Genomic DNA, 22820 nt, shown 5'->3' on the forward strand with positions numbered 1-22820 from the left:
TACTGTGTTCTTACAGAGGGGCCACAGGCTGAATGTGTCTCCACTGTAAAAGGCTGCGCTGGGTAATGTATACATTCTGGACGGAAGGGCAGACAATAAACAAGGCAAAGGTCAGAATATTTTAGACGTGCAAAAATGCAAGTGGGGTAATAAGAAAACTAATCTTAGCTGGAGACGTCTTGGTGCTATTCTGGGGGTGTTTCCTTACCCCGTGCTTGTTTTTTCATAATGCAGTCTCAACACTATTTCTGCTTCTGTGGTAGAAATCACACAATGGCCGATACTGATTGCTTTATTTTCTCAGTGTGTACCCCCTTCTTATGTTTATTATTGCAGAACAGGAGGATATGCTGGAACAAGGTGGTGGTGGTGGGGTTGTGGGGGTGGGGGGCAGTGTTGCAATGCTGAGGCTGCACAATCTGAACATTTTCTTTCTAATAATTGTAAATGGAATACATATACAGGAGGAAAGGTTGCAGGGGGTCTGGATGTTTGGAGGTGTGTGTGTGTGTGTGTGTGTGTGGGGGGTACAAAGTGCCAGATCACCAGGTCTGTGGGTATGTGAAAGGTGAGCAGCGCTCCTGAAAGTTATTTGGCCCGAGGGCTCGGGTATGCAGTCTGGCCCACACGTGCTCGGTAGCTGAGGGTTGCTGTTCTGACTGATGTGCAATTCCAACACTGCAGCTTCCACCACCCAGAACAGTAAAGCAATCCCTCGCTCTGGCTGCCTGCATCCACCCCCTGAGCATGTGGTCCCACACACACAGCTACTCTGCTGAGGACACTGTGATGCCTTCCATTCATTTGGACGACTGAACAACGAAGCGTCATTCCTAACCCTAAACATAAACAGTTAAACTCCAATTTAACCTTCAGTTTCTCACAAATTAGCTTCTGCCTCAATAGGGCCAGGTCCTGGTTTTGAGATGATGCCAGAAAAAAAAGGTCTTACAGAGGCAACACTGCAACGAACACATACACATGATTGTTCCAAGGGGTTCACATACAGAGCCACCTCCACACACACACACCTGCCCAGAGGAATGTTTTGCATGTGTATGTGTGTGTGTGTGTGGGGGGGGTATTGGCATGCACTCACACCACTGGTGCCAGCAGGGGATGTGGCCAGTGGTGTGGAAACCCTCAGCCAGCACAGACGAAGCGTTGCCCGGCGCAGCCGCGCATTGAATTCTCACTCTGCTGACATAAAAAAAAAACAGTTTGTATCAGTGATCAGTGAACAGAAATGCGCGTGCAGCTCAATCACAGTCACTTGTGTGGCAAGAAACCACATTTCCAAGTGGAAACAAACCACTGTGCATTAACAGAAAATACATGAGTGTGGGAATTAAGGAAGGCGCAGCGGATGATTAGTGAGCTAAATTGGATGAGTTGATTAATAGAGTTAAATGTTCGAGCAGCTCTCTCCTCAGGCTGATGCAGCGCTGCCTCATATCGGGGCTCTTCGTCTACATTATTCATACGGAGGGTGTGACTTGTTGGCTCTCTTTTTTTTTTTGCTCCCCCTCGCCTTTATAAAACGAGAAGTTCGCGTAAAAGTAAACACAGATGGAGAAGGCTAGCCGGCTCGCTGTGTCACAGAGAGTTCCATTAAACCTGCGTGACAACTCGCATTCTGTCCCTTTGTGACCAGCTTTCATCGGCAGAATGCCCGCTCTCTGCGTGCTTTGCTTCGCCGCGACGCTGGCTGCGCTCGCCCGGCTCGCCGACACCGTGGGGCCGGTGGTGCGGTGCGAGCCGTGCGACGCCGGGGCGCTGCTGCAGTGCAAACCACTGCCCAAGGACTGCGCGGAGCGGATGAGAGAGCCCGGCTGCGGCTGCTGCATGACGTGCGCCCTCGGCGAGGGACATGCGTGTGGAGTGTACACGGCGCGCTGCGGCTCCGGCCTGAGCTGCCAACACCAGCCCGGGGAGAGCCGACCTCTGCAGGCGCTGCTGGAGGGGCGAGGAGTGTGCACCCCTGCCGCGTCCAAACGACTCAACAGCATTCTCATACCGACGCAAAAACAAGGTAAAGACTCGTTTTCTTCTTGTGTCGAATTATTGTGGCTTTAGCGTGGAGCCTATATTTGGGTTGTTATTTGGTGGATACATGACAGGCGCGCTCCCGATGCGGTGGTGCTCCTTTGCTGACCAAAGCCGGGGGTGTTCCCTGCTCTTGTAAAACACAGATTAGTGATAGTGGAGCAGATAAAGGTGCCTAATCTGATCTACTTAAGATATAAAGGCAGCAAGAGACAGGAGCTGCTCTGCAGACACAGATGTCAACCACCAACCCTGACCGCGGGGTTTTAGAGGGGAGGCCTGACATTGCACAGTCATGTGTTAGTTTGGGGTTAAAAAAAAAATCTAAAAGGCTCCTGAAAGTTTTTGAGAGGATAGTGTTTTTGCGCAGAAAATGGATCGTTGCCCTCACAGCAGGCAGGCGACCACTGCTCTGCCGTGTGCGCCAAGACTCGTTGTGCGTAAAATGCCAAATGAATCTATATGGATGGGATGTACTTGTTTTTTTTAGGAAGGACAGCACTGCTGCCAAACACACACACACACTCACGCACATACACACTCACACACACAGGTTTGCTGTTCATGTCAGGACTATGCGTCCATCTCCATTCATTTGGGCAGCAGAATCAAAGATTTACCTTAACCACAAGCAGTTAATGCTCAACCCTAACTTTAACCTATCACCAGAGTGTGGTTCTGCCTCTTTAGGAGCAGACTTTGGACCAAGCGAGATCCAGAAAAAGTTAGTGTGTATACCTTAGGTTACAAAAACCACTACACACACACAGAGAGAGAGAGAGAGAGGCTGAGAGACTGGCTCCCTCAAACCAATAGTTAAGGAATGCCACATACATACTGTAAGTATACAGTATTCAGCCGAGGCTGAGGGCAGACCTCGTCCATGTCTCCTGCACTGTCCCCATTTTCCTTCTAAATAAACCACATGGATATTTGTGCACAGAATGAAAAAAAAGTGCTTTACTAGCTGTGTCACAGCTGTGAGGGTGTGTATGTGGGGGTGTGTTTGTCTTTGAGTTCCCTGTAAGCAACCAACACAACACACACACACACACACACACACACACACACGCACACACACACACGCGCACACACGTGCGCACTAAATCCCATTCCGTTATCAAGGAAGTAAAAAAAGTGGGTGTTTGATGTGAATGGATGCATGCTGCTCACCTCACACTGGTGAAACGGCACACACGCCACCTCCATGTGAATACACACACACTGCTTGTGTGTTGGGCCACTGTTGACGTCACAGGCCTCCAGGAGCCTCCGTGTGTGTGTTTTCTAATTCCTGGTTGTTTGGTTTGGCCACAGCGATGTGTGGTGTGCAAGCACTCAGCAGTCACATTGTCATTCTCACACACACACACACACACACAGATTTGTAGACCAGCAACTATTTATCCCTTCACCTTTTTGGACTTCACCTCATTAGGTCAAACATGTGTAACTGTACACAGACGTCTCTCCCTGTGTTTATGTTGATTTCTCACCATGTGCTGCCTGCACAACCGCAGAAACACACGTATAGGTGCCCATTTAGAGTATCTGGTGGGGGTGGAGATGTGGGCAAATGGTCCTAAGTGCCCCTGTTGGTCATAGTGCATCAGTGCAGCTCGGTGGTTTCCACCATCAGTTCCCAGCTCGAGAGCAGCCTCTCCTCCTCCCAGACATTAACAAGCTCTCCTCACCGCAGTTTGTGTTGTTTACTCCTGTACCATTATACAAACAAATTGCGTAACATGTTTATCTAAATTACTCCAGACTTCCTTGGAAAGGTTACATAAAGTTTATAGTGACAAAAAGTAACGAATTTGAACGAGGTCCACTATTTTCTATATGTATATTTGGACATTTATGGACTTCTTTGTTTTTAGCCAAGTTCTGGGAAACCACATGGAGCATCTGTTGCCTTTCTGACTCGGTCTCGATGCAGTTGATGTCGTTGCTGACATCCATGTTGTTATTCTAAGTTCTGGTGAGCATGGGAGAGACTGTGGAGCCCCACCACATCGCTAATTGATCAGGTGGTCATGGAGGAAGGGTGGGCTGCCAGCCTGCCTGCCCACACGAGCTACACGCCTACATTGCCCGTCCGCCACTCTCACCGCAGTTCTCGAACACAAAATCTGCTTCGAGTTATCGGTTTGAAACTGTGTTTGGGTGTGTGTGTGTGTGTTCCCATCGTCCCCATGTCTCTCTGGGACATCGTTTCCGAGCCCAGTCGGTTTCCTTGACTGTGGCTTGTGTTGGTGTGGCAGACCGGGTGGCACATGGTCAGCAGACTGGTCCTGTCCTATATTAGGGAGAAATGTTTGGTGCCCCCCTCCTCTCTTCCTCTCGGTCAGACAGTCCCCACTCTGTCTGTCTTTGACGATTTGACAGGAATCTTTGCCAGCTCCATGGCTGGCTATTAATAAATGTGTTCCCTTATCTCCCACTTTACCTCGTGCAGCCCTAACCTGCTCCACTTTTAGCCCCAATCCTTAAAAAGCCTTTGTTTAGAGTCTATCTCTTGGTCTGCATACTGTGGAAAACTTGTGGATATGAAATTGTTGTGTATCTGTTTATTACTTGGCTTAGTTTCTGGCTCCAAAGAGCCCACATGCAATGAGCGAACTTTATTTTGTCTGCTTAGAACAGGCCACTTTTAGGCAAGTCAAGAATGCGCCATCAGATCGAGTGAAGAATTTAGACCGGTTTTGTTTTTTCATTTTTGTGTTGTCGCCGAAAAGCTTTCAAATACTTTTTCCGTTGTCAGTCGACACTAAATTATAGCTTTGTTCCTCTTAAATGTATTAAAAAAAGGTACATCCTTTACTCAGTATTGAGAATAATGGCCTTTGAATCATCATACTTTGCTCTTTTCAGTTTATTCTGAAAAGAGCCCCCCCCCACGATGTGATGGCACTGAGCTGATGCTGAGGTGCTGGAGTTCAGCAGTTTGGCCTTGATTTCACCAGACCAGGAAACGTTGTTTCTCACAGTCCTTTAGGTGATTTCATGTGTGGAGGTTTCTGGAGCTCATGTTCTTGGTTGAATGTTAAGTTTGGCTCAGCAGTGAGTGATCACTCGGAAGAGTCCTGGTACCCCTCAGGTCCTTCTTTGGTTTAAGAATCATGCAGACCAATTTAGCTCTTGGGAAAACTTAAAAGCTGCAGATTTTTTTTGTATCCTTCCCCCAGATCTGTGCCTCAAAACAATCCTTTCTCTGAGCTCTGCGGAAAACTCCATTGACCTCACAGATTAGTTTTCACTCTGATGTGATTTTTGTTTTGTTTTGTGGTGGTGGGGCATCAACAACTAGATTAACAAGAAAACTCCCGAGACTGTGTAGAAAATAATGATTTCACTGCTTTTCTCTGCATCGAGGCGACATAAAACGTTTAGAAAATTGCAACAATTCGCTGCCGTCTATTTCTTTCCTGTCACTTTATATTCATGCACTGTATATCATACATACACGCTCACTGATTGCATAATATGTAAACAGGAACAATCAAAAAAACCCAAACACAATGAAACTGAACTTTAAAAGAACAAACCAACATACAAAACAGGAAAAAACACAGCAACAACAAAATAACCAGAGTTCCACAGGCATTCTGAAACATGAAAGCCCATAACCAGTATCATGAATCTCCGACTAATCATCCCCAAAAAGATCCTTCAACAATGGCTGACATGAGTCTTCAAAAATATGTCCACAACCCATGAGTCAATTCTTCTAAAAGGCAATAATTCTGCTACGTGAGCTAAAAACATCTTACAGTTAGGATGCAATTAATTTTTCCAAAGAAGAAGTTGTTGTTGTTATATTGTGTTATTGTGTTATCTGTGTGGCAGTGAGGTTGAAGTGGTATCAGTCTTTACACTTCATTACTAATCTTATTCATACGAGTAGCTGTGAATCAGACACGGCAGTCAACAAGTACGGCGTGTTGTAAACTCGCTTACCTTTGCCCACACAGAGAACGGCGGTGGAAATCAGGTCGACAGCAGTGCCAATGTGACCCAGACGATGACGCTGTTGCCCGGCGCGTCGACCGTGAAGGGCCGCGGCTCCATGGACACCAGACCGACGCTGCAGAACAAGCTGATCCAGAAAGATCAGAACAAGAAGACGCAGAGCTACAAGGTGGAGTCCGTGTCTGGAGGGGCCATCATGGACATGCACAACTTCTCCCTGGAGACCAAGAGGGAGATGGAGTATGTAAGTCACATGCAGAGGTTCATTCATATAAACATTGATCCTACTATGACTGCAGAGGGTACAACACATCAAACGCTTACAGGTTGCTATCTTGTGACACTGTGTGTCTACAGCAGCCAGAATAGAAACAAACAAATGTGTGTCTTTCACTTTTAGAAGTGAAAGTTTACTACGCAAATGAAGGACGACACCATAGCTCTCCATAGCAGGCTGAACAGAGGACCTTTAACACTTAGTGCTCGTGCCGCACGGATCTGTGATGCAGGTGCACCCATGGTAATTTGCGAATAATGGGAATAATACACAGCTCCTTATATGGACATCCTGGGGGTGTGTGTTTATAGGTCACATATTCCGGCTCTAAAAAATGTGTGGCCTTCATATGCGTTTGTTGAGTTTAAGTTATGATTCATTTTATGTTGTATTGTTAGTAGTGATGTAAAGTAGCAATAATAGTGCAGAAGTATCAAAATAGGGCGTTTTCCTTTTCTTTTGGAACTTTGGACTGTGTCGTATTTCCAAATTTCACAAAATCAATCCAATTTTAAACAATGAGTACTCAGGTGTGTTTATATAGTTAGTGAAAATGATTTTTTTTCATCATATTGCCTAGGTTGTGCTGAAAAAAAAAAGGACATAAGACACATTCTTATGGCCTCTGTATATACTGTACGTTTAAACATAGTCATGGACAAAAGCAGCTAAAAAGCAGCTGCTCTGTGTTCTAAGTGTTGAATAAAAACCTTGCCAGGTATTTAGCTCTGCAGTGGGGCTGGGTGTTATGGCCTAAAAAAAGGTTATGTTGATAAAAATGCTTAGATTAGTCAATATTGTGTCATATAATGTTGGACTGGTTGAATTAACTAGTTAATTGTGCTTTTACATGTATATATGGGCAGAAAACAACAATAAACCAGGGCATTAATGCAACATGTAAACAGTATAATCAACGTATTGAACCTTTGTTATGTTAATTTTGATGAAAGTCACATTGTGATCATTATTGAAATAATGCCCAGCCGAACTAAACAATAACATGAACTGCATTATCTTTGCCTTTAAAAACAATATTCAACATCTTGAATATGACAAAAATGTAGAGGCTGAATCCTCGTAGTGTTAGCTTTGTAGCCTTTTGCTTGCTTGCTAGCTAGCTAGCTACCTTTCTAACTTGTTTGCTAATATTGTTTCCAGCACTTGCTGCAATGTTACACAGAGGTAAATACAGGAGATGAAGCTAGTGCTAGCTTACAAACAGGTGAGGAGTCAAACGAAGAAAACATATCCAGAAAAACACTCAGTCAAAAACAAAAAATGGTGGAAAACTCTTACCAATATCAGAAAAGACAGCAAACCGAGGAGCAAAGTGAAGCAGAGAGAACACAGTGGACGAGGAAAGTAACACCAGATCACAACAGGTGTGGGTAACGAGTGACAACACAAGAGCAGGAAGTTAAACTAAACACATATACAGGGGAAGTAATGCTTCAAAGTAAAACAGGAAGTAGCCAAGACATGATACATACGGGAGGAACTACAAAGTAAAACAAGTGAACTCCAGCTTTGATTAAAAAACTACCAAAACAAAGTAGAATGAAATGTGAATGACTTTGGTCATAGTTGGAATGGTCACTGCAGCACTGTGATGTTGTACTTCATCAGAAAACTCCAACATTGGGACAGTTGAGTTGAGAGGAAGATTCTAGCTAATAAGGCACCATATGGAGTTTTTATTGGTTTTATATTCAGTGATTTGCACCAAACTAATATAGTATGTTTAAATGACATTAAAAAAAAAGGAATTATCAGACTAAAACTGACTTAAATACAGGAAAACATGTGTTTGTCCAAGAAAGGTTGGACCAACACACCCAGATAATGTGATTGGGAGTCACAGTTTCCACCCAGAAATAATACAAGTAGCTGGTTCACAGAAGAACAAGACAACAGCTGACACAACTATGGCGAAATTCAGGCTGGTACATCTTTTGGACTAGAGTAAACAAAGTGAGTCACATGACATCCAGAGCAATAAGAACAATAAGAGAAAACCAGAGACAGAGAAACGCAACAAAAGGGAATGTTTCCCTTTCAGGGTGAGCACGATGAAGTTGTTGGGCACCATTTATCTTATTTTTATTTTTATTTTTTTACTTCATCTCAAGGCCACCCACTGATTAGCACTCCTAATGGAGGTGGAGCTCATCATCTCCTGCTGAGCTAATTTGTTGGAATGAACACTGCAGACTGCTGGCTCTCCATAGTAGCTACAGTGTAAGGCTGGCCACCCTGGTCCTGTGCTGTGAGCAGGAAAATGCACACTGCTGTCAACCCATGGTAGGTGGTAGGCATGTGCACATGCAGGAAAAACACAAGATACAAACAGTGCGGGCAATCTCTCCTCAAAACATTGTGCTCCAGAGCAATTTGTGGTCTAAAGCTCCACCAGGACCCTTCAGGCTATCTGCTGTCATTTAAACATCATTATTATATAAATTACATGCTCTCCTACAGTTTGTTAGAGAAGGTACCACTTGACATCTCATTTTGGGAGTTAACCTCTTCAATCTGGACCTAACAGTGGAGGCATCACTGCAGCTCTGTGCAGATTTAACAAATATCATTTGATCACGTTTAGTCACAGTTTTCTACAAACGCCAATTATGTCAGCCAAAGATTTTGGGTCATTTAGAATATTTCAGTTTTCGGTGTGATGTTGTGGCTGTAAAAGTTATGACCGTAGCAACGTTGACAACCTGCAGGGGGCGTTAAAAACAAGCACACTCACCGCCAGCCACTTTTCAACTGCTTGTTACCTTGAATATCAGGTCAGCCAATCACATGGCAGCAACTGAAATAACTTTGACCGGTTGACACACAGCATCGGAATGAAGAAGAAAGGTGATTAAAGTGACTTTGAATGTGGCTGGTCTGATTATGTCTAAAACTCACGCTGAACATCTCCAGCATTTACCGAGAAAAAGAGAAAATATCCAGTGTGAGTGGCAGTTCTCTGGGCACCAGAGAACTCACCTGTCGTGAGGTTTCTTATCATGCTCTTCAGTAGAGCGTCACTTTTTTACAAAGGGCAGATTTTGTGGTGTATAAAAGAAAAGCTGGAACACTAAAGCAATTTAAGGAAAAAAGACCAAGAGGATCAGTCACTTAATTAGAACGTGAGCCGAAGCCCGGGATCCAATGCTGGTCTTACGTAGACACAGTCACGACGTTCGTGTTAGGAAAGGTTGTCTGAATATTTCAGGAATGGACTGAAAAGGATAAAATATCCAGTGAGCAGTCGTTCTCACAGGGTGAAAATACCTCGCTGATACTAGAAGTAAGAGGAAAATAACTAGACTGAACTAAGATTTCTAGTGGAAAGACCACACTTCATTAGGAACAGGGGACACTTAATAAAGTATACAAACGTACAGGGTGGAAAAATAATTTCCCTAATTACTTAGATGCAACATTAATGGGGCACATGGTGCAGGAGGTTCATGTTTATGGTCTCTGATGTGGAGCAGCATGAACACTTTTCCGCGTCTGTGTGTAAATTGCTTCTATGGTTTGGGTGTGTTTGCCGTGTTGCTAGGGGCCGTGTCGGCGGGAGATGGAGAGCATCCTGAACAGCCTGAAGATCAGCAACGTGCTCAACCCGAGAGGCTTCCGCATTCCCAACTGTGACAGAAAGGGCTTCTACAAGAAAAAACAGGTGAATGGCTCTCCCTGCTGTTTCTTTATGTCACACACCATCTCTCTCTCTCTCTCTCTTCTTCTCTTCCTCACCTGAGGACGTGCGGACAGAGCCGCCGCCGCATGCCTGAACAACTTCCACAGAATCCTCCGCGACTCATCTCACCCTCCCACACGCACACACAATCCCCCTTTTTTTGTGCAGCTCAGGTTGCCTTGACAGCCACATCAACACTATATTATCAGAATGGCTAATAACCATGTATTACCCCAGTAAATGCACTGCAGCCGTCTGACTCATGCCTCACAGGAAATGAAGTCGGTCAGGTGTGTTTGTGGGCGTGTGTGGTGTGGGAGAGTGTGGGGGGTAGGGATGTAAGAATGTGGTCTGGGAGTGTGTGTGGCACAGTAGATGTGGCGGCAGGGGAGTGTATGTATGGCGCTTGTTTGATGATGGTCGTTTTGGTGAGGGTGTGTAGGTGTGGGGGTGCTGTTGGTGAGGTAAAAAACACAAACAGGCTGTCACTGGTTTAGTTTTTCTTGTCCGTGGTGCAGCAGACTCGGGCCACCCATGGCCTGCTCATTTGCGAGACGGGCTGAAGAAAAGGGAAAAAAAAAAAGGAGAGGAGGAAGCTGAAATTGGGGTGGGTGACATGTGTTGACAAGAGGGGAGGAAGGGCGAGGCGGGAAGGTGGTGAATGGGCGGGTGGGAGGCTGTGGTGGTGGGCATGAGGAGGGAAGGGGGCGCTGCTGAGACGTACGGCTGTCAAATAAATGTCCCGAGGTCGGAGCCTTATCAGCGCTGCTCGAGTTCTGTTCTGACAAACTCATGAGTCACCGAAAAAGATTCCCCACCGTGCAGCACCGTGACTCAGAGACCAACTCGATCCATAACTCACAAACACACACACACACACACACACACACGATAAAAACATCCCATAATCCCCCTTCCCACACTCTCTTTTTGTCCAAGTCTGGTTTCATTGTTACCGTTTCATTAAAATCAGACTCTTCCTTGTTCTGTTCCTGGATTTCATACCAGTAAAGTGTTCAATCATGTGTGTGTGTGTGTGTGTGTGTGTGAGTACAGCAGTGTGCCAGCCCTTGTCGCCCTTTATTTAGAGGGCCAATGGGGGGCACGGGGTGTTGTGTTAAGACCATCCAAGGGGATGTGGCTTCACAGTGCGTTGCAGAGATTTATGACCGGAAACACAGCGAAGAGGACACCGTGTGAACCGTCTAGGGTGACAATACTGTGAAAAGAAGGCAGCAAAAGGGGGGGGGGAGAGATGGAGGGGTCAGGGGGTGGAGGGGTGAGGGAAAAAAAAGAGACTTAACCATACACATGATACACAAGGTGTCTCAGTATCTCCTACCAAAATCTGCCGGTGTCATGTATTCAGGGAGTCGCTGAAATGTGGACGTTGAAGTGGCGAGTGTCATCTTTCATATGGATGTTGTATTGTGAAGAGCACCAGGAACAAAGGAAAGAACCGTACATGAGTCTTTTTATATACGGACACTGTGTGAGACGTACAGAGGACAGAGAGGAAGAGTGAATGTTTGTTGTGGTCATTCCACCTGTGCTAAAAAAAATCGGCACATTTTTAGACCATAGTCAGTAATCCAGGTAGATTACATTGGTAACACTAAAGGTAATAATGATTGTAACTTGCGCTTGAATGTTAAGTGATGACGAAGTCCGATATAATCTTTATCAATAGTTCCATTGTCAACCGAGAGTCTTGTTTACTGAGTGCGGTACTTTTTTGGCAGCTGGGCGACTGAAACTGGAAAGAGGTTAATCTGGTTGAAATAAAGGAAAAGGTTCAAAGTTCTTAAAAAGATTTTCAGAGTTCCTGGAAAAGTCTCTGCGACTGAGAAGGGCTAATAGAGGGCTCAATGACGTGGCTGCAGGACAAACAAAGAAAAGCTGTGCTTGACCAAGCTGAGGCTAAAAATACACACAATTTCCAACAAGATTGGTGCTCTGATATATCGCCTGTTTGCACTGATCTAAAATACGAACCCCGACCCATTCCTGTGAGCTGTTGACTTCCATAAAGCACCCACATTAACAAACCTGAACAACTTTTATCTCATGACCACTTACGTGCAATTTCATGCTAAATTTGAGGAGATACTACAAAATACAAAAAAAAAAACACTCAGTCACGTGTACACGACTGCAGTTGAAGGGTCAGTTCAGCAGAGCATGTGCAGTCGGATGCAAAAACTATGAATTAGATAACACAGACAAGAATCCAGACAGGTAAAGACGTCCGGGCAGAGTGTGACAAGGAGACGCAGGAGACAGTCCGTCAACAAAGACATGGCAGAGAATCCAAAATCCTGTTTTAAGTTGAAGACGAGTGAAACCGGTCACCAATTAGAGCTTTTTTACGACCAAAGAGAAAGGACAAAATGAGCGTATAACTTGCTCGCTGCAGCATAATTTGCTTCTTCTCTGTCCAGAAATACATTGACAGAGTGTGTCCGAGTGAGGTTGTTTGTTTGTTGTGAAGGTAAAAGTGTAATTATAGCTGTTCAGAACCATGGGGGCAAAGGGGCAAAGACAAACCTCTCCTCCTGAAGTGCACAGGAAAGTTGAACTTGCCTCTTAACCCTGTTAAAGACGTTCTGACTCTCGTTGAGGTCGGGGCTCAGGGTGAACCCTTGTTACTAACCCCCCTCCCCGCATATAAACCAATTCCAAGGAAATGAATGTCACCATCATAAAGCTAAGTTGGTTACCAAGTTGTGTAGCTATGCTAACCACAACAAAGCCTGTTTGCAGTCTCATACCAAAACATGTCCACTTGTATTTCCAGGCGTTGGAGACGGCGTCTGACTCGTCTCTGCTCTGCTGGAGACAATAATGACTGTTGTCCACAGTAGCGATAGAACAACAGCTTTGGTTTGTTTTTGCATGATTGAAAAAAACCCACATTCTTGAAGGGTTGTCCCAGCTGTCCTTTGTGATTCAGTTTTTACTGCAGGTGCTGATGTTGATGACACCTGGAACTCTTTGATCCGATTCATTTCACTTAATAACACATATTGTGTTCCCACTAGCCATGCAGCAGGCTTCCGCCCCTGTCTCTGTTCCTTTTCATCTTCTCTTTTATGGCTAATTGGTCCATGATGATAACTTGCAAAGCCACTCATTGCGCCACCTACTGGCAACAGGAAGTACGCCTTCAGAAACAAACATAGTTTCGTTGCCATGAAACTATGTTTACCAAAGTTATTGACACGAGAAAGATGCAGGGATATCGACTGCATGTGTGCACACGTGTTGCTGCTCCTGCAGGAGACGTTTAGCAGCGTTAGCTACAGAGAAGCCTATTGTTAGCAGCAGCTCCGTATCGTTACATCCCTCAAACTCTCTGTCCCTCTGACTCTCGTGCTGTGTCTCTTTTATTCTTTCGCCCGCCCATCATTACCCCCATTGTGGCCTGCCTGGAGTCGTCCACCCACCTTTTGTTCTGTCTGCCCGCTCCATCATTCTGTCCATCCTGCCCTTCCGCCCACCTTGCTTTCCCTTCCTTGTTTGGCCAGGAATCACCCCGCAAACGCTTGTGAATGGGACAACAGTGTGTCTGCGCTTCTCTGTGTACTTTTTTCAGACTTTGGTGTGTGTAGAGGAGGAGTGAGAGGAAGAGGCAGTGGGTTAAGGATGTGAGCCAGGTGCCTGGGTACTCTCTTATCCCTCCCCCCCTTCACTGAGCCCTGACAGTGCCAGGCCCATAAGGACTGACTTATTGAGCGTGACTCAGAAGGATCTGTGGAAACGTACACACTGACCACAATGGCTTTATAATAACTGGCCAACCTTAGGGGACCCAGACAGCTATTTTCACTCTGTCTCTCTCCCTCGTTCTGTTCCCTCCCTGAATCTCTGTTCCACCAAATCCTCTTCAATGGAGGATGTGGAGCCGCGTCTTTGCCATGACTGCTGCACGACGCCAACGCCAGGACGCTCATTGAATTTGAGCATTTATGACAAAAACCTTTGAACTTTTTCAACACTTAAGTTTGAGTATACAAAGAATCCTGCTTTGCATTTTGCTGCAGAAAGACGATCAATCCCCAATTTACAATAATCCATCATTTATTTATACGTTTTTTACACAATGTATAAATAATATGTCATCACGTGATGTAAAGGTGTGGTTGAATAATCCTGATGCAGTTTTTCCTCCCAGGTAAAGTTGTATGTTGTAAGTAAAGGGCAACAGCTACTGTCTGTGTAATAACCCTTTAGCACCGAGTGTGTCGCTGACGACACGTTGGCACAAGCGCACTTTGCCAAATTCCAGCGGTTTCTGAAAGCTGAGAGGTTATTACGGTAATTTCACGCGTGCTGTTTCAGGTTTTTGTTTTTGTAAATTGTAAATATACTGTCAGATATTGGAAACGCAGGGAAAAAGGGACAAAAGCACTTCGTTACGGGACATTCTCTGGTCCTTTTATGGTTCAACAATATGAGTTTTCCTCTGACCAACGCTGATGCTGATTTTTAGACTCTCAGATCTACATGAGTCACAAGTGTTATTTTAACCTCACCACTATTCAAATATACATCCCAAAGTTAAACTGGTTCCTCAGAAATGAGGTTCTGCCTCATTAGGACCAGGTTTTGGTCTCCGTGAGGACGACTGGTTCTGACAAGGTCAGTGTTTATGACAGAAAAAAAAAGGTCCTAAAGAGGTAACAAATACAAGCGCGCGCACACACACACACACACACACACAGCATTTTGAGAGCTTGTGTTTATCCTGTGGTCAGCGCAGGCTCTTTTTAATACCCGTGAAGCCCAGGCGTGCTGCTATTAGCTATAAAGACCAGCATCACAAGAGCATGCATTCATACGCACAACACACAACGCATACACACCCCATAAAGGTAGCATTATGAATGCATGGCGTGGATGAAATGTGCTTTTTCAGTGAGAGCCATGTGGACCACGCAGGCTCTCAGCTGATCCGCGTTTCAGACGCTGAATCTATTCACGCTTTTCACTTCAATTTGTGGCTCGTTCGGAGAATTCCGATTCCAATTTAGATCGGTAGAGAATTCCTCTCAGGTCACTCGTACAGAACACACTGAGGGTCTTCATCTTCACAGCAGGTACAGACGTTGTCATGTTTCTGGTGGACTTAATACTAATGTCATGTGAAGATATATAAAGCACAGTGAGAGTATAAATCAGCGTTTAACCGCTGTACAAAATACACAACATGTAACTCACTATCAGTGTGAGTGACAGGCGCAGTGTGTTTTTAACCTCGTTTGAACCTTGTTTTTTTTGGTTTGGTACTTTTACATTAAAATAAATTCCATATTGTGATATGTAATTAAAAAAGTTTGACATTTCCAAGAAAGATTTTAGTTTTTTTTGTGGGTTTTAGCTTTGGACGGGTGTACAACAGTTCTCTTCTCCTCTGTGTGAAATAGTACATTTACATGACATCAGGAAAACAAACGTAATATTCTGTTCGTCCGGCTAAAACCAGACTTTTAAAATAAATGTAAACATGGTCGTCGGTGACTTAAATGTTTCCAAGTTGGAATAAAACAACCGGATAATGCTGAGCCTCTTCAGTAGTTTGCTGTAGGTCACCAGAGCTGCTTCAAATCCTGAATCATCGAGCTTCTCCCTCATCATTCATTTTCTTAGTCCGTCAACAAAAGTGCATTTGATATCACAACTGTACTGCACAAAGTAAACTGTTTCCTTCTCTCCCCCATTATTGTTCAGCTCTGCTATTGTCACAGCAGTTCAAACTCACTGATTCCTTGTGATCATTGTTACTTGAGGCCCCTAAGGCTTCATTAGGAAGTTATGAAACAAAGTGGCTGTTGCTACAATGTCTGTGTGTGTGTGTGTGTGTGTGTGTGTGTGTGTGGATTGAAGTAATAAAGAAAGGATTGCTTGAGATGACTGCTAATAGTTCACAGATGAAAGAGAGACTGAACGGAAATTCAAAGGTAGCCAAGCAACCGGGGGAATGCACACATGCACATTTTGCTCTTACTCTCCCTTCCGCCTCTCCTTTGGCTTTTCAACTCTCTCTCTCTCTCTCTCTCTCTCTCTCTCTCCCTCTCTCTCAGACACACACGCACTCACAGACAGAGTGCATTCCCTCGGCCCCCTGAGCCTAACCGAACACAGCGAAATGAATAACCATAACCTGAACCCCTACACAGGCCTTTTGAGGTGCGACAGACCACGAGCACCAGCCAAATTGACCTCACTTTCACAAAATGTCCTCACTTCCTGTGCTTTAAAAGTTATTTGGTCCTTAAAAGTTCAAATCTTAAGCAGTTCCTCAAAAACAAGGTCTGTGTTTATACCAGAAAAGGGTCCTAAAAAGTTATCATTAACTGGAGCAGGGGGAACACACTTTTAAGCTCGATGGCGGAAAATAGAACCCGGCCGCAGACTCAGATCATGGCACCGTGAGAGGAATGAAGGGAGCAGAGGAGAGACAGAGAGAGAGAAAACACAGGGATACAGAAGAGGAGGAAGAGGAGGATTCATCCAAAAGAGTCCCCTGATGATGTTAGTGTGTGTGTGTGTGTGTGGGGTTGTTTGGGAGGCATTTTAAGAGGCGCTGTCTCAAAGCTGCCTTTGATCATTCATGTACTCGGGCTGCGCGTGGATGTTGGCGACACCGGAAACAGACACCTGGTGTCAGATTGAAGCCTGTCTGTCTGTCTGTCTGTCTGTCTGTCGTCTGTAGGCATCAACAGAGTTTTGTTTCATCTCTGCACACCTGGGCGTCGAAATTCAAATGAAACAACAATGACTTTAACATCAGAGTGCTGATGTCAGCGTTCACATCCACATCAGCTGTGCTTAAATGAAATGAAGTCTTTTTCCAGCAATGATTTTTACACTGCTCGTTCAAGTTGAGCACCGAAGCCTCAAAATGTTCATCTGGACTTGAAAAAAGGTTAAAATAAGCAGAAAATGTCCCGTGATTAAGTTGCTTTGGCCCATTTTTCCAGAATAACTTTCAATATCTGGCAGTTATTAACAATTCACTGCACGTTAAACTAGTGTATTAACAAGTATAAAGCATTTAAAATAACATTTGTTTGAGTGTTTGCCTCAATGTCCAAAAATGTACAGGTGTTCTTCCAACTCTCTCCTCTGGTGACAAAGACGCTGCAACAGTGCAGGTGAAATTACCGTAATAACCACATGTTATGTCCGACGGCCCAAACTGTCGCGTAATTACGGTGATGCAAAGTGACATGCTTGGTGTTAAAGGGTTAATGGCGCCGCGTACTGTTCCCTTTACACTCAGGAAATGTTTTATAATGAGATGGAGGTGCATAAATATAGTGGCCTAAGAGAAACAGGAAAACCCTAATCTACAATCATACAGAAAGGAATGAAAATCAGTGGATGTTCGAAGAGTTTGCAGACAATTGAGTCAACGCGTCGTCTGCGGTTGTTCGTAAGAACGCGTTATCCTGACATGTGGTTCTAAGCTTGTCTTATCATCACAGTATCTCGGCTGTTCCCTCCCCCACAGACTCCATGTACTGTATACAGCGTGCCGTCCCCTATACATACTATACACAGACAGGTGTTGTCTCACCTTGCCGATCTGTCTCCACTCCCCATGAAGAGAAGGATTACTGTGAGCCGGGTAAAGCTCCAACAGTCTCTATGTATTGTTTCATGTGTTCCCAAACTGGTGCTCATAAAGTTGCCGTCTGATACAAGCGCCAGCCTCCATGCATGTGGGCACTTGTGTGTGTAAGCAGGTGGTGGTGATGGGCGTGTAATGTACATACAGTACATACAGCTCATTTATGTGTGACTGCATGTGCGCGAGCAGGCCATAATCAGCTCCAGATGATTTTGAGTGTGTGCCAGCTTCCCAGAATAGCCTCCCTGGTCTCCCTGCAGCCCCCTCCAACTGGCCTTAGCAAATATTTTAGCAACTCCATGTTTACCTTCACACTCAGTACCTCTCACTCACTCAGAGCACTCATTCCCTGCCCCCCCCCCACACACACTCTATCAAAACTGATCTGCTTTTCCATCATTTGCCACCCGTCGACCATGTGTGAAGTCTTCATAGACCCTAACAGTGTGATCGTGAGACAGTTAGTAATGACTCTCAGATGCAGGGATCGGATCGGGATTGATCTCCAGTTGCTGATGTCACGCAACCAAGGCCGCGTCCTCTGTCAGGCAAGAGTGACGCCGTTCACCTGTTCTAACGCATAAATTAAGGATGTCCCAATATGATACCGATATTGCAGCCTTGAGTATTGGCCAATACCGATATTGATCTGATCCAATATCAGCACTAATGGCGTGGCTGGTTTTTGGGGTATAATTAACAAACGGAGGCTGTTGAAAGTCGACAGGTGGCGCTGGTTTATGAAATAATGTCGTTTTAGCAGCTTGCCTCATGATGAGCTAGTGTGGTGCTAATGGCTAACTCGTTGTTTAACCACTGAAATAGCAGTAGCACACACACACACTGTTGTGATCATGTGGGCTCTACATGCATCCAACACGCAGAGCCCACATGATCACAACGGCACTGCTGGATAGAAGTGCTGGAATGGACCGCTTGTAACGAAGCGCTTATGTCGGAGATTTTAGAGGCAGTCCGATATAATCCGATATGCGTTTTTTGGCTGATATCGGACCAATATCCGATATCAATATCAGATTGAGACATCCCTAGCATAAATGAAGCAAAATGTCAGAAAACGTGTCTCTTCACTGGCTGTGTTCTTCGTAAACGTGAAGATGGTGACGGAACCCGTAAACGACAGATAAATCATGGCAATTATTGACAACAATGCTACACCATATGGACAAAAAGGTTTGAATTTGCGTGTTTCAATGTATGTTCAATAAAGGACAATCTTAACACTTCAGCACACCAAAACATTTTTGGACAATGGTATGCTTTCAAGGACTATAAAGACATGGTTTGACCAGTCCTACACAGAGACCTGACCTTTAACCCTATGATTCAGCACCTCTGTTTCCAATGAACTGGAACAGAGTTTGTGTCAAACCTTAGACCTTCTCGTCTCTATCAGCTGTTATAGCTGCACTTTTAAAAGAAGTACTTGAATGCGTCCTGACAGTCCTTGTCCATAGAGGTTTTAACCAGTAGACAAAGCCAGTTTGCATCTGTTAGTTTCCCTCCAGGCTCAAACTTTCAGTGACTCTCTGGAGTAAGAAGAAGGAAAGTTAATCAGAAAGTTTCTGGAATAGTATCCTCTCCGGTTCTCTTGGGGACATTATAAGGATAAGATGGCAGGTGGAAATCCTGCACCTGCCGTGCTCTGTACTTATCAACACACGTATTGATCATTTCCTATTATTTGTTGGCGAGGACAAGTGAACGCTGAGCGTGTCAGGGAGAGAGAGTGTACTCCTGACCTCATTTACAGACTCAGCTGAAGTTAAGGGCTTTAACGCTTTTACATAAGCTTTGGCAACAGCCAAGTCATGTCCCCTTGTTTGGACTGACGTCTTTAAACGGCTGCGTCACTGATGTTGTTCAACTCACTTTTTAGCACATGCTGTACATTTGGATTCAAGACATGACCTTGACTAAAGCAAATCAAACATTAGACCCTCTGTCCTTAGACCGTCTGTCCTTAGATGTCTGTCCTTACACCCTCTGTCCTTAGATGTCTGTCCTTACACCCTCTGTCCTTAGATGTCTGTCCTTACACCCTCTGTCCTTAGATGTCTGTCTGTCCTTAGACCATCTGTCCCCTGTTAGATGTCTGTCCTCTGTAGACCGTCTGTCCTTACACCCTCTGTCCTTAGACCATCTGTCCTTAGACCGTCTGTCCTTAGATGTCTGTCCTTGCCTGTCCCCCCTTACACCCCTTACACCCTCTGTCCTTAGACCATCTGTCCTTACACCCTCTGTCCTTAGACTGTCTGTCCTTACACCGTCTGTCCTTAGACCCTCTGTCCTAGACCGTCTGTCCTTAGACCCTCTTTCCTTACCGTCTGTCCTTACACCCTCTGTCTTTACACCATCTGTCCTTACACCCTCTGTCCTTAGACCCTCTGTCCTTAGACCCTCACATCGAATGAGGAAAAACTCAGGACGGTGTCACATGTACAGAAACAAGTTCAGCAGATTATGAACTTGTTTCATGGAGTTGCTAGTTGTACCTTGTTTACTCAAAACTACATTGATACACAAGTAGGTTTGTCTTTGATGAATTTAGAAACATAAGCGACCCCAACCGTTCAACATAATGGGAAGTGGAAGATGCTGAGGAATCATCAGGTTCCTCAGAAGGCGAGCAGCTGCTTCTTCTCCAGTGTTTGTTATGTGTAATCGTTGCTGCACATTAAAAACATTCCAGTCCATGATCAATGCGATGCTCGTGTTATTAGAGTTCTGCTGAGGCATGACTCGGCCTCCTGACAAGCATCAGAAATCCCCAAAGCCGGAGACGCAGAAGACTCCGTGTTATTGTAATACACAGACGCACGTAGAAGGTGGTGTTGATAAAGCTGCGTCAGGATCATAATTCGTCGCCCCGGAGACGCTAATCTGTTTTCACAGCGTGTCTCTAAGTGATATCCTCCGTCATACACGCACAGGCATATAAACACACACACACACACACACACACACAACTCTCCTGTCTTCTCCTCCCTGACTTTGAACCAGAGCTGGAAGTCACAGCTGAGTGATGTTGGAGCCACCGTTTGTCTGCGTCACCCTTGTTTTTCAAGGGATGCAGCAAACGACTTCCCAAAAAACAGAAAAATAACCCCCCTTTTCTTCTTCTCTTTGCAGTGCCGTCCATCCAAAGGCAGGAGGCGGGGCTACTGCTGGTGTGTGGACAAATACGGGCAGCCTCTGCCGGGCTTGGACGGCAGGGAGCGGGGCGGGACGCAGTGCTACAACCTGGAGAGCAAATGAGAGGACGGACATCGAGTGGACAGAGAGAGAAGGACAGCAAATGAGGGGGTGGGAGCGAAGGGGAGGGTGGGGGAGAAAGAAAGAAAGAAAGAAAGAAATAGAGCCTACTTTGCTCTTGCATGTTTGTTGGATGTAAACATTTGAAGGAGCTCTGGACCCATTTCTGTTGTAGAGAGAGAGGGAGAGGAGAATAATGGGGGGAGGGAGGGAGGGAGAGAGGGAGGGAGAAGAGAGGAGCACGGCCTCGGCGGCGATCGTCCAAAGTCTCCTGTCCATCACAGCTACCTGTCCTTTCTTTAAAACTTGTAAAAAGCAATTAAGCTAAAAGCTGACAGAATGGGAGGAGCGAGCGAGCGAGAGAGGGAGGGAGAGAGAGAATCTGATCATCTGCACTATTCTTTTAGAGAGAGAGGAAGGAGGGACTTTTCCACTCACTTTAAAGACGACTTGTATGTGACTGTGACCCCAAGAAACCACACCACCACCGCGTCTACGTGTCTCTCTGTCTGTCTGTGTGTGTGTCTGTGTGTGTGTTTTCTTGACATGTGAGCACCTGCGTTAGCACACGACTCAGCCAGTGAGCCGGTGCTTTACTTTACTTGTGTGATATAGTGTATGTTGACCCCGCCCCCCCCCGCTCCAGTGAACAATGCAGGAACATGAAAACAAACACACACACTCTCTGGCTCAGGGTCCATTTTCAAGTGAAGGATTATGGGACGGCAGGGATCTTTATGTTGACTTTTTCCTTGCCCCTCGAGGTGGCAGTCAAGGTGCCTTGGCAAACCCACCTCTCTGAGCCTCCTCTCTCCTTCGCCCTCTCTCCCGCTGAAAATCCTCCCTCTGAGTATCAAATCGAAATGGAAGATTTTTGTCGCCGCTGTGGTTGGCTCAAGTTCACACGCTTCACCAGAAACATGTGGAGAAGTCAGTGCTGCAGCATCATCACCAATATCTGATTTTGCTGAGTTTCAGTGGTGAGAAGATTTCTGTCATATCACGTACAAGGAGGTGAAGGTGAAGTATGAAAGTTCTTGGCCGATAAGAGTCGATCGTTTCAGTTTAGTGTGGACAGATATTAGCCCGGTGTTGGACGTGAACTCCACTCACAGCTGACAGCTGCTCCCAACGCATCGTAACGTTGACTAAAAACATAGAAAACCAGTGGAATAGAACACCAAAACATCCATGTATCCAAACACAGAGGAGACGGTTAGATTAACGAGAAACAAAGGTTTCATGAATCCAACATGAAGCCGCTTACATCTGAATCAAGTTCAGGTGTCCAGCCTCTCTGTCCTGTGTGGTTCTGTGAGTGAGGGTCAAAGATGGCCGTCATCATGGTCTCACGATCACAATCCAACAGCATCGGCATCAGAAAGTGCTTCTCATCTTCTACACTAACGACGCGAAACGTCACGTTTTGTCCTCGGTGAATCAAAACTTGGGCGAGGATTTGAGACTCAAAAGACGGATCTTTGGCGGATTATTATTATTATTATTATTATTATTATTGTTTTACTGAGGTGCTCACATTCTGGTCTTAGGTCAGATTTGTCTGTCTTCCGTCTCTTTCCTGCCGCCATGCTCTCAAGTGTCCTCAACTCCTTCACGAAGCTCCGGTGTTGAGGTCCTGCATGTCTTTATGTCTGTGTCTCTGTGCCTAATCCCGTCCTCCCGTCCTCCCGTCCACTCCAGCACCCTGCGCACAAACTCTGGTCCTCTTCCTGTCAGTGGTGCAACCCTGGTGTAGACTTGTTTAAATGGGGTGAGCCCGGTGTGACCGTCTCGCCTCGCCGCAGGTGCCAGCTGCCCTTATGCTTCAAGCACACGCACTTAAAGCACTTTAGCTGTGCCGTTACTCGTCAGTGCATGCAGTTAAAGACAATTGGACCTATCTGAATCTGAGG

The 22820-nt window shown here is 45.4% G+C and overlaps 1 protein-coding gene across 1 annotated transcript; it reads left to right on the forward strand.

The window, feature by feature from the left end:
• The first annotated feature begins 1441 nt into the window (after positions 1 to 1441).
• LOC122780781 (insulin-like growth factor-binding protein 3) lies at positions 1442 to 21114 on the forward strand. Its single transcript, XM_044044052.1, has 4 exons — positions 1442 to 2032; positions 6021 to 6262; positions 9858 to 9977; positions 20785 to 21114. Exons 1-4 carry the CDS (start codon positions 1669 to 1671, stop codon positions 20908 to 20910), a joined length of 852 nt encoding a protein of 283 aa, XP_043899987.1. The 5' UTR covers positions 1442 to 1668; the 3' UTR covers positions 20911 to 21114.
• Positions 21115 to 22820: the final 1706 nt, after the last annotated feature.

Source organism: Solea senegalensis, linkage group LG14 (genome assembly GCF_019176455.1).
Source record: "Solea senegalensis isolate Sse05_10M linkage group LG14, IFAPA_SoseM_1, whole genome shotgun sequence".
Taxonomy (NCBI): Eukaryota; Metazoa; Chordata; class Actinopteri; order Pleuronectiformes; family Soleidae; genus Solea; species Solea senegalensis.

Coding starts and splice junctions, on each gene's coding strand:
- LOC122780781 (XM_044044052.1), top strand. CDS start 1,669: ATGCCCGCTCTCTGCGTGCTTTGCTTCGCCGCGACGCTGGCTGCGCTC. Junction 2,033..6,020: donor CATACCGACGCAAAAACAAG/GTAAAGACTCGT, acceptor TTGCCCACACAG/AGAACGGCGGTGGAAATCAG. Junction 6,263..9,857: donor CCAAGAGGGAGATGGAGTAT/GTAAGTCACATG, acceptor CCGTGTTGCTAG/GGGCCGTGTCGGCGGGAGAT.